This window comes from Oncorhynchus mykiss, chromosome 2, assembly GCF_013265735.2.
Source record: "Oncorhynchus mykiss isolate Arlee chromosome 2, USDA_OmykA_1.1, whole genome shotgun sequence".
NCBI classification, from domain to species: Eukaryota; Metazoa; Chordata; class Actinopteri; order Salmoniformes; family Salmonidae; genus Oncorhynchus; species Oncorhynchus mykiss.
The window spans coordinates 50959401-50974089 of record NC_048566.1 but is presented as its reverse complement, the minus strand read 5'-3'; the positions used below and the strand labels follow the sequence as shown (position 1 = coordinate 50974089).

Sequence of the window (14689 nt, the reverse complement as noted above, 5' to 3'; positions counted from 1 at the left end):
CTTCCGGGTTGGATGCGCGCTGTGTTAAGAAGCAGTACGGCTGGTTGGGTTGTGTATCGGAGGACGCATGACATTCAGCCTTCGTCTCTCCTGAGCCCGTACGGGAGTTGTAGCAATGAGACAAGATAGTAGCTACTACAACAATTGGATACCACAAAATTGGGGAGAAAAAGGGGTAAAATGTCAACAAAAAAAACAACAAAAAAAAGAGAGGTAGAAGGGTCGGCATTTTACCATCAGGCATTCCAAGACACTTCCACCACGCAGGTATTAGCTTAGCAAACCAGTTGGAGTTGATGAAGAGGCAAAACCCTCCCCCACTTGAGATTTCCCCGACTTCACTGTCCTGTCTGCCTGGTGAATGGAGAATCCCATCAAGTTGGATAGCCATGGGGGGTATCTTGTCCGGGAGCCATGTTTCTGAAAAGCAAAGAATATTGCAGTTCTGAGAATCCCGTTGGTAGCAAATCTGTGATCGGATGTCATCGATTTTATTATCAAGTGACTGTACGTTAGCCAGTAGAATGGAGGGAAGAGGTGGTCGGTTTTCCCTTCGCCTTAATCTCAGCAGGATCCCCCCTCTTTTGCCTCTGTAAGGCTGGCGTTTCCTCTTGGGTAGCCCGAAAATTGGGTTGGAATTACATAGAGCCCAATCTGATGTTAAAGACTTCTTGTTGGTTGTAGGAAATAATAGTGGATACATTTAGTGAAAATATAGTAAAAATAAATGCCAAAATAATCACAAAAAAAATGGATCAGAGCTTGCAAAATGGTGGCCATCCAGTACAGAACCATATTAACTAGCAGTAGGCTATATGCCTACATTTCATGTTAATTCAATTGAGTTCTATTTTGCAACATGTAGGCTACTGTCTGTAATTTGTCTCAATATACTGCATTCAATGATATGTGACCTAACATGTGCGCAATGATGTGCCAAATCGGGGATTTTGTGAATTTTTATTGGGTAAAGCATTATAATAAACCGCCTCAATATTTGCAGCCGTAGGTGGTAATATCTCAGTCGTTAGTATTGTGACATAATTCTAATGTTAAGGAAAGCTTTGAATGGAGAAATCTGATATGAAAGCAGCATTGCTCCAACGACGCACTTAGCGACCATTCTCTCTGCATGGCGTTTTGGGAAACACGTTACATTTACGACTGTTGTAGAAAATATGGATAGTTTAAAACACTTGTAAGCCTAAATTCCATCGCTATTGGGAAACGAGCAAAGGAAACGACCCCAGGACCAGAGCTAAGGCAGGCACAGCTCTTTATTTAGGAAACGGGCCCAGGACCAGAGCTAAAGCAGGCACAGCTCTTTATTTAGGAAACGGGCCCAGGACCAGAGCTAAGGCAGGCACAGCTCTTTATTTAGGAAACGGGCCCAGGACCAGAGCTAAGGCAGGCACAGCTCTTTACTTAGGAAACAGGCCCAGGACCAGAGCTAAGCCACGCACAGCTCTTTATTTAGGAAACGGGCCCAGGACCAGAGCTAAGCCACGCACAGCTCTTTATTTGTTAAAAGGATGAGCAGCATCCTAGCGGCAGGTAGCCTAGCAGTTAACAAATATCATACCCCCCCCAAAAATGCTGACCTACCACTAACGGTGAGAGGTTAGCATGTCTAGGGGGTATATCTGTGGGGGGGGGGGGGGGGGGGGGGGGGGGGTTATGTACAAAAGTGCTGTCATTTCTCAACGGTTCACCCGATATGGATGAAAATACCCTCAAATTAAAGCTGACAATCGGCACGTTAACCTCATAGTCATTATTTGAGTTATAATCCAAACTATTGGGACTTGAAGCGTTTGTCACAATTCCTTTCCCGCCTCTTCAATGTTAAGTGTCAGCAACAACAACCTGCATTGCTTCCTAAGAATGTAACGATGTTTATGTAAGGAATGTAGACCTTTAGGCTACTAAGTTTTATTTCTATTGTCAGCTGTTAACCATATTGTCAATCATCCTCCTGCACTTCAGCTTAATCCCAGATCCGTTTGCTCTCTCGCCAACTCCACTGCTGTCATTGTGAAGCCAAACATGTCATGTCTGGAAGAAAAATCCATAAGGAATTGACAAGAGAGCAGAAACTGACTGACATCCAGGCTACCTCCACTAATTAAAATGCGAAGCAATCGCCATAAAATCATTACAAAATCAGGTTTATTATAGTGTAAAAAAGGAACATAAAATCAATTAGAATGTTGGTTGAACCATTATAAATGCCCACACAGCTTTTAGACACGTGTGAATGTATGTACAATAAGAAAAGAGATGCGATTTGTGCACTTTACTGCATGCACCCATCCATCCACTCCTCCCGCCATCCCATCTGGTCTCTATCAATCACTTTCGCATAATATCCCCCTTTTCTGACAATTCTTCTGCTACTCTAGACTCAGAAGTTGCTAGTTTCCACCCCGGCTCCCAAAAGTAATCCCTTCCTCCCTCTTCAGGCACCTAATCTCTGTCCTATCAGAGAGGTAGAGGTATCTCTCATTATCGCCATCAACATCCAATCAGAGGGCTGTCTGACCACCCTAAGCCAATTACAAGCCAGTGTCTGCGTCGCAAATGGCACCCTATTCCTCATATAGTGCACTCCTTTTGACAAGAGCCCTATCGATCCTGGACTAGTTTTTAACAGAGCCCTAATGAGCCCTGGTCAAAAGTAGCGCACTATATAGGGAGTAGGGTGCCATTTGGGACGCAGGCAGTATCTTAGTGCGGGGACTGTGTGCTGGCCCCGGGAGAGTCTGAGCGATCCATCTTCATCCCGGCCTCCAGCGAGATGGGAGAGGTGGAGGAAGAGGAGGGGGGGAGCATGCCACTCTTACTCTCCAGGGAGGAAGAGGCGGACGTGGGGAGAGACACCACAATGTACTTCTGGAGGGGTCGCGACCCCCCCAGGCCGCCGGCCCCTCTGGACTCCAGCTTGACCAGAGGCTGCAGGGTGGAGGTAGCGCTGGCAACCGTGCTGGTTACCGAGGAGCCCGAGGAGGAACTCAGGGTGATCACCTGGAGGAGAGGGGAATATTACATTCCACATCACAACACTTAACTAGGGCATCGAGATAATCTAGAGGCTTTTATCAGAGAAACTTGAAGGTCTATAAAAAAGGAATGTATAGGATATCAATGACTGTATATTAAATGTGTAGTGAATCTAGGAGGACATAGAGTGAATACAAGAGTTTGTTTTTGTTACTATTTCAAATAATTGCAAATCAATATAAAAAAACAACAAGACTACCGTCCAGTACCTGCTGGGTGGAGGACGCCCCTGCACTGGTTGCCATGACGATGTACTTGGTTGCCGGTGGCGATGGCTGTGTTGGGGTGCCTGGTCGGGTGGACATGAGGGTGAGGGAGCTGGGAACCTTGATGATGCTGGGGGAACGGGACCCCCCCGACCCTCCTATCCCGCTCTGAGACACCGTTAGGGTGGGCCGAGGCTGCAACACAGACAGACAGATGGGGTTTTGTAACGTTACGTTGGATCATTACAGATGCTGATATTGTCAGTTCATATCAGCGTTGAGGTCAATTCCATTTCAATTCTGGAAGTTAACAGAAATTTGTATCATTTTTTTAATGAGAAAATTTGAGAAAATTTGAATTGGAATATAAATTGAACTGAAATGGAATTGACTCCGACCTCAAGCAGTTCATATACATGGTTTTACACATCTAGGTGCCCTACCTGTGTGATGGTGAGTGTGGTTCTGTTGACCTGCTGGGCCTGTAGTGCTGCCTGGGCCCGGGCCTTAACCACGTGGGAACAGAGCGTGGGCCCTAGGTAACCGTAGTCTGCCCGGTACTGCTCCATGTTGTCAGGCAGGGGACGAGTCTTGGCGATAACGCTGGCACAGTGTTTCTGAGAGAGAAGAGGATATTAGTCAAGGATGTCTCTCTTCCAGGTGGGTATGTGTAGCCAGTCTTAGACATGTTCAGTGGAGCTTTTTAGTCCAGAACTGGGCTTAATCTGTGTCTGGGAAACCATCCCAAAATGTATGTAGCGGTCAATATGATACGTTGTCTGTGGTCCTAATTAAAACAAAAATGTTTTATCATAAAGATGCATCTTCAATGAAATATTAACATTGTAGTCAACAATAATTCTCGGGCCGACTCTTTTCTCTGTATATATCAATGATGTTGCTCTTGCTGCGGGCGATTCCCTGATCCACCTCTGCGCAGACGACACCATTCTGTATACTTCTGGCCCTTCCTTGGACACTGTGCTATCTAACCTCCAAACGAGCTTCAATGCCATACAACACTCCTTCCGTGGCCTCCAACTGCTCTTAAACGCTAGTAAAACCAAATGCATGCTTTTCAACCATTCGCTGCCTGCACCTGCCCACCCGACTAGCATCACCACCCTGGATGGTTCCGACCTAGAATATGTGGACATCTATAAGTATCTAGGTGTCTGGCTAGACTGCAAACTCTCCTTCCAGACTCATATCAAACATCTCCAATCCAAAATCAAATCTAGAGTCGGCTTTCTATTTCGCAACAAAGCCTCCTTCACTCACGCCGCCAAACTTACCCTAGTAAAACTGACTATCCTACCGATCCTCGACTTCGGCGATGTCATCTACAAAATAGCTTCCAATACTCTACTCAGCAAACTGGATGCAGTTTATCACAGTGCCATCCGTTTTGTTACTAAAGCACCTTATACCACCCAACACTGCGACCTGTATGCTCTCGTCGGCTGGCCCTCGCTACATGTTCGTCGCCAGACCCACTGGCTCCAGGTCATCTATAAGTCTATGCTAGGTAAAGCTCTGCCTTATCTCAGTTCACTGGTCACGATGGCAACACCCACCCGTAGCACACGCTCCAGCAGGTGTATCTCACTGATCATCCCTAAAGCCAAAACCTAATTTGGCCGCCTTTCCTTCCAGTTCTCTGCTGCCTGCGACTGGAACGAATTGCAAAAATCTCTGAAGTTGGAGACTTTTATCTCCCTCACCAACTTTAAACATCTGCTATCTGAGCAGCTAACCGGTCGCTGCAGCTGTACACAGTCCATCGGTATATAGCCCACCCAATTTACCTACCTCATCCCCATACTGTTTTTATTTATTTACTTTTCTGCTCTTTTGCACACCAGTATCTCTACCTGCACATGTTCATCTGATCATTTATCACTCCAGTGTTAATCTTCTAAATTGTAATTATTCGCTCCAATGGCCTATTTATTGCCTACCTCCTCATGCCTTTTGCACACAATGTATATAGATTTTTTTTTTTCTACTATGTTATTGACTTGTTTATTGTGTTATTGACTTGTTTATTGTTTACTCCATGTGTAACTCTGTGTTGTTGTCTGTTCACACTTCTTTGCTTTATCTTGGCCAGGTCGCAGTTGCAAATGAGAACTTCTTCTCAACTAGGCTACCTGGTTAAATAAAGGTGAAATAAATCAAATAAAATAATAAGTAGAACAATAACAGTCTGTGTTCGGCTCCTCACCAGTAGAAGGCTTTGGACGTGGTCTGCTCCTATCTTATCGATGTTGGAGACCACAGGTCCCTCAGACACAGCTTTGATACGAGCTCCTTCTACAGTGAGCCTGGGCAGGATCAATGTCTTGATCACCTGGAGGGGAGAAAGAGATGAGAGACAGAGTACTCTATTATACCACAGCTCAGACCAGGGTAAGAATATTTCTTCAAATGGCAGAAAGGCAGTACTCACGTCAGGTCCTAGTTCAGACAGTCCAGCGATGCAGCCATACCGTGTCGTCCACTGGGTCTTCTCATCCAACCAGCTCTGAGAGAAAGATGAAGGGAAGGAGATGTTCATGGCTAATAATAACGCTTACTATCTCAATCCCAGTATTATATGTTATTTATTTAAACTAAAAACACATACACTTCCTTCCCAGTAAAAGGTGATCAATCGGACGCATCTCCACATACCTTGGTGAAGGTCTTGGTGATGCGTGACTGGATGTTGTTGGTGGTGGTGCTGAAGGTCTTACAGCTCTGGGCCATCAGACGGGCAGCGAAGTCCCTCAGAGCCCAGTGGTTGTCCACGTCAGGCCGCAAACACAGCTGCTTACTCACTATACACGTCACCACCGCTGGGATCAACTCATGCAGCTAGGCCACCACCAGGGAATCAGGGAGAGGAGCAAGAGAGGGACACATCAAATGGCAGGTGTTATGATCAGCAGTTGAGGTCTGTCTGTGTCAAAATGCTCCAGAAATAATTTGGTTTTCAGTTTACTGTGTGTAATATTGACCTGTGTCATGTGTTTAGTTTTAGTTTTCAGTAAACTGTGTATGATATTTAGTTGTGTTAGAACTCTTACATATTTCTCTAGGTAGAGTGTGGGGTTGTCCATGAGGGCCTTGACCATCCTCATCAGGTAGATGAGCAGGGCCAGGTTGTTCTGCACCACGTTCACACGGACCTACAGGAGGAGAGGAGGACGTAACAGAGAAGAACAAGCTAAAGGTCACAGGGCCAGGTTGTTCTGCACCACGTTCACATGGACCTACAGGAGGAGAGGAGGACGTAAGAGAGAAGAACAAGCTAAAGGTCATAGGGCCAGGTTGTTCTGCACCACGTTCACACGGACCTACAGTAGGAGAGGAGGACGTAAGAGAGAAGAACAAGCTAAAGGTCACGGGGCCATGATCCCTACTGCACTGAAACACTTAGGCTCTATCTAAATAACTTGAAAATGTATTCTCCTCATCTCCTTTCTCTCAGCTGCAATGATTGGAAATGATTGGACAGGTGAAAACAATATAGTGTAAGCTCATCATTAGGTTAGCGTTCACCTGGTCAGTTCTTTCAGATCAGTGCAGTGAATAAGATGAGGATGAAGAAAGGGAAGATTCGTTTCGACAATTGAGAAATAGTGTAGAGATTAGAGATTGACAGAGTAGAGACTAGAGATTGACAGGAAGGAAGAGAACCTCACCCCCTCAGAGATAAATGTGCTGAATCTGGGGAGCATCTGGTAGAGCCCAGGGTCTGTAGCAATACTCTGTAGAGCCTCCTGAAGAAGACAAGAGAGACATACTGGGTCAGAGAGATGGCATTATAACGTGGCAACAATAAGAAAACCATACACACAGAAATACAGTCATGACCCAAATGATTGGCACCCTTGATAAAAATGAGCAAAAAAATACTGTATAAAATAAATAATATTCATAATTAGCTATATTGTATGCAAAAAAATGAAATGAAAATGATTTATTATTTATATTAATACAATTTCTCAAATAAAGATATTTTGTTTAACAAGTAAAACGTATTTTCTATCAAAAAGATAGGGGTCCAAATGATGGCACCCGTTTTCAATACACCCTCCCCTTAAGGGCACTATGCCTGTTTCTACCATGTTTTATGAGATTACAGAATTTAGACCATCCCCCCATACATAATCTGTGGACTGCTCTCTTTAATTCAAACCACAGCTTTTCAATGTTGGTTCAAGTCTGGAGATGGCCATTGCAAAATCACATTCTTCTTTCGACGCCAAACCCACTGGTGTGCTTGGACAAAGAGCTCTCTTTTCATGTCATCTGACCATAGCACCGGTTCCAATCTAAGTGCCAATGCCCTTTAGCAAAATGCACGCATTTACATTTGTTGGATGACATTAAAATATAGCTCAATTGGTCACGCACACCTGTGGTGGTTTTGAGAGAAAGATGTGATAAGCAGAAAATAACCCAAAACCTACGATAAAATATGGTGGTGGATCTCTGATGTTATGGGGCTAGTTTGTTTCCACTGGTCCTGGGCCCTTGTTAAGGTCTACAGCATCATGAACTCTACCCAGTACCAGGACATTTTAGCCAGAAACCTGGTTGACTCAAGACACAAAACTCACAGCTCTCTTGGCCTCACAGGACCCGACGCAGGCCTCCGTGATCTCCTTGTAGTAGAGCTGCTGTTCCACTGAGAGCTCGTGAGTACTGCGGGGCTTCATCCTCATCAGACCCTCCTTCTTACCTGGGAGGGACCAAACCAGAGGGACCACAAACATTGATTAAATAAGAATAGCTTTTCTAGTATCCTTTTCACACTACCGTGCTGAGCCAAGCTGCACTTCACTGGCTTAGTTACACATCTACCATAGCGGCTTGAACCGTGCTGGAAAGGACAATGTGAAAAGAAAATATCAGAGCCAACACAGTATGGTTCAGTTTGACATGTTATGTGTCACATACAATTTTAAGATGGCGTACAGACACATCAGAAGCTCCTGACCTTTAGCCTCTGCAGATATAGCTCCCTGGCCCTTCTGGATGGAGCCCTCCTCCTCCTGACCAGGCTTGACCACCTTGAGGGGCTCTGTAGACTCAGCCTTCTGCTGCTCTTTGGGGGCTGAGGGAAAGAGAAGGGGAAAGAAGTGAGATGGTATATACACAGTGACAATATACACATGATGGAAATGTGGTTGTTTAGAGAAGAATGCTGCTTTACTCAAGTAGATGATAGAGAAGGATGGAAACAGACACAGACAGACATCTCACCTGGGGGTGGGTTTTCTGGTATAGCAGGCTGGACACCTTCAATACTTAACCAGTGAGCTGAGGAACAGAAAACAAGAGAGGAGGTACAACCAGAGCTTGTATAACCAACAAACCCAAACACTTGTTTAAAGATAATACCATCATATGACATATGGATAACAATGGAAGTGGATCTAATAAAATACAATCAACATCAAAGTAAGTAGGTGTATACCTTTGAAATGTTTGAATGCGTCAGTATCATTCTGTGTGGAGGTATATGTTTTTGTCAAATCAATACAACATTTTTACAAAACAAAATAGAATTATACCTTTGAGTGAAACGTCAAGTGGGACTCTAGGGAGGGGTGTGTTGATGATGTCACTAAGGTCCACCTCCTTCTCCTCGTAGAAGTGAAGCTCCCTCCCTCCTCCGCTGGCAAAGCGGAACGGGATGAACTCCTGCGACTGGAACCCATACAGAGGCTGTGGAGGAGAGGCCTCTATGAAACCGAGCACTGGGATGACTAATACTGTTCGCATAGATACACACTGAAACTGAAATGGTGCATGTATATGTGCAGTGACTTGAAATGTACAAGTCATGTGTAGTGACTGCCATCAATAAGTATGCCACCAATTGACTGATATCAATACATTCTGTCACACTAGCAACCCAAAACAGGTTAAGTTGAATTTGTAGTGGCTTTAATCATTTATCTGAAGATCGCTTAGCAATTGCTCTACTGACATTTTTAACCAAGTCTGTTTATGTAAATAACATCTAAAATGTTGCTTTCAATAAAGCCTATATATTTCATTGAGATCCTGTGAAATGTTCTCCAAAGAAAGAACCATTTCTCCATGATGACGTAGTATAGTCCCCCTCACCTCTACATTCTTCAGTTTAAGAGCATGATCTATGTCGCTTGTTGTCAGTTTACGTCTCTTTCCGTGGTGCATAAACTTCAACGCGTCCTGGAAGACAAAGGGAGGGGGAAAACAGAAAAGGATCACATTTCATAACATAATTACCCTGTGTACATTGGTATTGATATGAACTGAGATGCAACATGTCAGCGTGAGTCATCCAAAAAGAACAGATTCTCATTTTCCGCAAATCACTTTGCTACGGTGTGCCCTATTGAACTCGGCCCTGCTCTTACCTGGGCGATCTCCTTTATTCTGTAGCTGACCTCCTCGCTCAGGGCGGCACAGCTCTCCTCCTGTAGCTGCCCCACTCCTATGGACTCTGCCATGGCCTTCATGGACTCAGTGGGCAGAACCACAGTGCACTGCTTCGGCCTCCGCTCCTCCGCCATGGTGGCTGTGGGATAGAGGGATAGTTGGGAGGTGAATGAGGGACGTCAAGCTGAAAGAAAACTATTTTTCCTATGTTTTGGGTTCTAATGACCGTGTTATAACTCACTTCCAGCTGCATCTTAGAAAACACACATTCTGATTCATTTAAAACGACTCATCTTGTTTGGGTTCTAATGGCCATGTTATAACTCACTTCCAGCTGCATCTTAGAAAAACAAACATTCTGACTCATTTAAAACGACTCATCTTGTTTTGAACACAAAGCATGCCTCTGAATCCAGGCTATATCCCAGGCTGTCACTGTATCTAATGTTAGGCTTCTGGAAATTCATGAATGGATGGTGAACGCAAGATTGCATCAATAAAACATAAAAACCTCATGATTAGAGATATTACCGATCAGATGACTGACCACCAGCTTTCCCACTCTACTGTAACGTCATTAAAACACATATTTCACCTCTCATTGAAGGCAGCACAAATATACTAGCTGCCAGTCAGCTTATGTTCCCTCATTCTGTCAGAATGGGCAAAAGCTTAGCATGCATGTGTCTTCAACTTTACATAATAATAATAAGACATTTAATTTGTAAAACTGCTTTTCAGTAGAGTTATCTAGTGAAGACATCAACACTATGAAATAACACATATGGAATCATATAACCAAAAAAGTAAAACATTATATACAATAAAAATACCATACATTTAGAATCAATGGAGGTAAAATAGCAATAGTGGGCTAGGTGCGAAATACATTTTACATTGGGTCTAGGACTATGAAAGTCTGTAGTAGTGGGTTTTAAGTCCCGTTTTAAAAGTTCAGTGTGACGGAGCAGCTCTCAGATGGTCAGGGAGAGCATTCCATAGGCGAGGGGCAAGGGAGCAGAAGGCTCGGTCCCCCATAGTTCAGAGACGTGTCTTGGAGACTTGATGCAGCAGGGAGTTGCTGAAGCGGAGAGTGTGAGGTGGCTCGCTGATTGAGATGAGGTCACTGATGTAGGTGCACCTCAATCCATTGAAGGGTTTAAATCCAAGGATGAGGATTTTGAAGTCAATCCTGTAGTTGACCGGTAGCCAGTGGAGTTGGGCCAGGATCGGGGTGATGGAATCTGACTTCTTGGTCCTGGTCAAGTCCCTGGCAGCACTGTTCTGGATTAGTTGGAGCCTCTGTGGTGATTTAGCTGGGAGGCTCCCAAACAACACATTGCCGTAGTCCATCCGAGAGAAGATGAAGGCATGGATTAGGTTATCTGCATCTGGCTGGGAGAGTGAGGGTATGACCAAAAAATATAAATGACTAAAAAATATAAATGCAACATGTAAAGTGTTGGTCCCATGTTTCATGAGCTGAAATAAAAGATTGCAGAAATGTTCCATAGGCAAAAAGCGTATCTCTCTCAAATTTTGAGAGATTTTGTTTACATTCCTGTTAGTGAGCATTTCTCCTTTGCCAAGATAATCCATGCACCTGACAGGTGTGGCATATCAAGAGCTGATTAAACAGCATGATCATTACACAGGTGCACCTTGTGCTGGGGACAACAAAAGGCCACTTTAAAATGTGCTGTTTTGTCACACAACACAATGCCACAGATGTCTCAAGTTGAGGGAGCGTGCAATTGGCATGCTGACTGCAGGAATGTCAGCGAGAGCTGTTGCTAGAGAATTGAATGTTCATTTCTCTACCAACGTCGCTTTATAAAATGTGGCAGTATGTCCAACCGGCCTCACAACCACATGTAACCATCCGGCTTCTTCACTTGCAGGATCGTGTGAGACCAACCACCAAGATAGCTGATAAAACTGGGGGTTTGCACAACCAAAATAATTTCTGCACAAACCGTCTGAGGGAAGCTCATCTGGTCTTGATCTGGTCATCTGGGTCTTGACCTAATTGCAGTTCAGCATCGTAACCAACATCAGAGGGCAAATGCTCACCCACGATGGCCACTGGCACGCTGGAGAAGTGTACTCTTCACAGATGAATCCCAGATTCAACTGTACCGGGCAGATGACAGACGTATGGCGTTGTGGAGACCAGCGATGTCAACATGGTGAACAGAGTGCCCCATGGTGGCGGTGGGGTTATGGTATAGGCAGGCATAAGCTACAGACAACAAACACAATTGCATTATATCAATGGCAATTTGAATGCAGTGATACCGTGATGAGATCCTGAGGCCCATTGTTGTGCCATTCATCCACCACCTGGCCTGCATACTCACCTGACATGTCACTCATTGAGCATGTTTGAGATGCTTTGGATCGATGTGTAAAACAGCGTGTTCCAGTTCCCGCCAATATCCAGCAACTTTGCATAGCCATTGAAGAGGAGTGGGACAACTTTCCACAGGCCACAATCAACAGCCTGATTAACTCTATGAAGGAGATGTGTCGTGCAGCATGATGCAAATGGTGGTCACATCAGATACTGACAGGTTTCCTGATCCACACCCCTACCTTTAAGGTATATGTGACCAACAGATGCAGTCATGTGAAATCCATTGATTAGGGCCTAATTTATTTATTTCAATTGACTGATTTCTTTATATGGACTGTAACTCAGTAAAATCTTAGAAAATGTTGCATTTATATTTGTGTTCAGTGTAAGATGGAAAAATAGTGTTTTAGATATTTGTTTTATGTGGGAATCAAAGGACAGAGACGGATGAAACTTGACTCCTAGGTTGGAGATGACAGAGGACACGTGGATGGCCTGGCCAGTGATTGTAGGGCAGATGTTTGCAGCACTGGTAAACTGTTTGAGTGTCCCAATAAGCAAAGCCTCAGTCTTGCTACTGTTCAATTGGAGAAAGTTACCTTTCATCCATGCCCTGATGTCCTCTAGGCAGCTGCTGAGTTTTGCTTGGGCAGAGATGGTGTCCGGTTTGGTTATCGAAAGCGTGGAAGTCGATGTTATAATCTCTGACGATTTGGCCGAGAGGGAGCATGTAAATTATAAACAGGATTGGCTTGGAGTGGGTCTTGTCAATTGCCTGAGAGTCAGCCTGCAGAACTGGCAAGCGATCTTGGACCCTGGTGTCCATGTTGTACTGCTCGCAGTTCAATTTGCTGATCATTTTCCTACCACCTCGTCTGCATGTTTTCTGTAGACTGAGCTCCTTCCACACACTGTAAAAAAAATACTGTTTTTTTAACGGTAACTTACTTGTAGCCAGTTACCTGTAAGTTCATGTTAAAAAGTACAGTATGTTACCGTAAATTCCAAAGAAACGTTGGTTTAACAGTGCTGTACTGTTAAACCAATGTTTATTTGGAATTTACTGTACTGTTAAACCAAAGTTTATTTGGAATTTAGGGTAACATACTGTACTATTTGTTTACAGTAACTTACAGGTGACTGTCTGCCATTAAGTTACTGTAAAAACAACAGCATTCTTTTTTTTTTACAGTGCAGGGTTGTTCTCATCAGTTCAAAACTCCTTGTGTGTAGTGGAGGAAAATTGCTGCCATTTCTTAATCTTTGAACGAGCCTTCGGTCCAGGAGATAAAATAAAATGAGAAGAAGCTCAAGCCTGGTATTTGAATCCAAACAATTAGCCAATTGATTGATTACATAGGGTCCACAGCCTATAAAGCTACGTTAGGCTTCTTCGTTAAAACTCAAAGAGAGCGAACGGTAGTCATCGAAATGTAATAACAACTTGCAGGCATGCAGGCTAGTTAGCATAGCTAGCTACTAGACCGTTCCAGCCTAAATTACCTACCCGGTCTGAGATTTTACCCGATAGTTTGCAAGCGATTTACATATCAGAACCAAAAACAACATATGCAGCAGATTCTGCGATATGTGTTATTCAAACAATTTGTATACAGTTCCGTGCATGTTGTTGATGTAATGGTTAGCTAATGCTAGCGAGCCAAGTTGATTAGCCTAGCATAGCGCTCTTACCTTCCAAAGTTACCAATACGGTCGTAATACAGCAACAGGAGAAAATACAAAATTATTCAAAACAAACAAATACTATTTAAATATTTGACAGTGGTTCGTTTGCCAACCTAACTAATTACAGTATTTATTTATTTGTAGATTTATTTTTAACTGATTTAGCTATGGTTTGCAGCTCCGAACCCTTTTTCAGAAAATCCGCCATCTTGTTTTGTTTTTCAAGGTCCTCAAACATGTTTACTTGAATGTAATGTCATCCTATATTTTGAACCGTGGTAAATTTGTATCTATGGTGGTATACATTTTTATGAAGTTGGTCTTATTGTAAAATGTAGTTCCAATAATTATTTCCCTAGAATATACTATTTTTTTAAACGATTTTAGAAATATTTCATACTACACATCTGTAAAGATTAGTTGGATGTTTTCACCAATCGGCTAGTTCTGCCTGTCAGTGATGGTTCTAGTTTTATTCTGAGCTATTTGCCCTAAATTTACTTCCTACAACTCATTCCAACACTAATCCACAGGTTTGAAAGGAATGCAATCATAATATTTCTTACACCTATCCACTTCTTTTTAATCTGGGGACCAATCTATAATCCGAATTGGGCTCCCGAGTGGCACAGCGGTCTAAGCCACTGTATCTCAGTACTAGAGGCGTCACTACAGACCCTGGTTTGATTTCAGGCTGTATCACAACAGGCTGTGATTGGCCCAGCATCGTCCGGGTTAGGGTTTGGGCGGGATAGGCCATCATTGTAAATAAGAATTTGTTCTTAGCTGACTTGCCTAGTTAAATAAAGGTTAAATAAAATAAAAAATTCAGTAGAGCTGCTGAGGTGAGGACAGCTCATAATAATGTCTGTAATGGAGTATAATGGCTGGAATGGAGTGAATGGAATGGTATCAATACCATTCCAGTCATTCTGAGCCGCCCTCCCCTCAGCAGCCT

General features: G+C 43.6%; 1 protein-coding gene across 3 annotated transcripts; it reads right to left on the bottom strand.

Moving 5' to 3' along the window:
- Positions 1-1916: 1916 nt before the first annotated feature.
- LOC110491193 (transcription initiation factor TFIID subunit 6) lies at positions 1917-13959 on the bottom strand. Of its 3 annotated transcripts, none has more exons than XM_036950173.1 (15): positions 12050-12104; positions 9668-9828; positions 9393-9479; positions 8834-8987; positions 8523-8579; positions 8257-8373; positions 7877-7998; positions 6956-7033; positions 6338-6439; positions 5943-6125; positions 5719-5793; positions 5494-5619; positions 3710-3883; positions 3270-3461; positions 1917-3024 (listed from the first exon to the last, which is right to left on the bottom strand). In XM_036950173.1, the coding sequence occupies exons 1-15, from the start codon at positions 12063-12065 to the stop codon at positions 2728-2730; spliced, it is 1941 nt and encodes a 646-aa protein (XP_036806068.1). In that variant the 5' UTR covers positions 12066-12104; the 3' UTR covers positions 1917-2727. The 3 variants fall into 3 exon arrangements, with proteins under 3 accessions (XP_036806068.1, XP_021420226.1, XP_021420218.1); XM_021564551.2 differs by lacking the exon at positions 12050-12104 and adding an exon at positions 13738-13959 and having other exon boundaries at positions 2728-3024; XM_021564543.2 differs by lacking the exon at positions 12050-12104 and adding an exon at positions 12645-12964 and having other exon boundaries at positions 2728-3024.
- Positions 13960-14689: the final 730 nt, after the last annotated feature.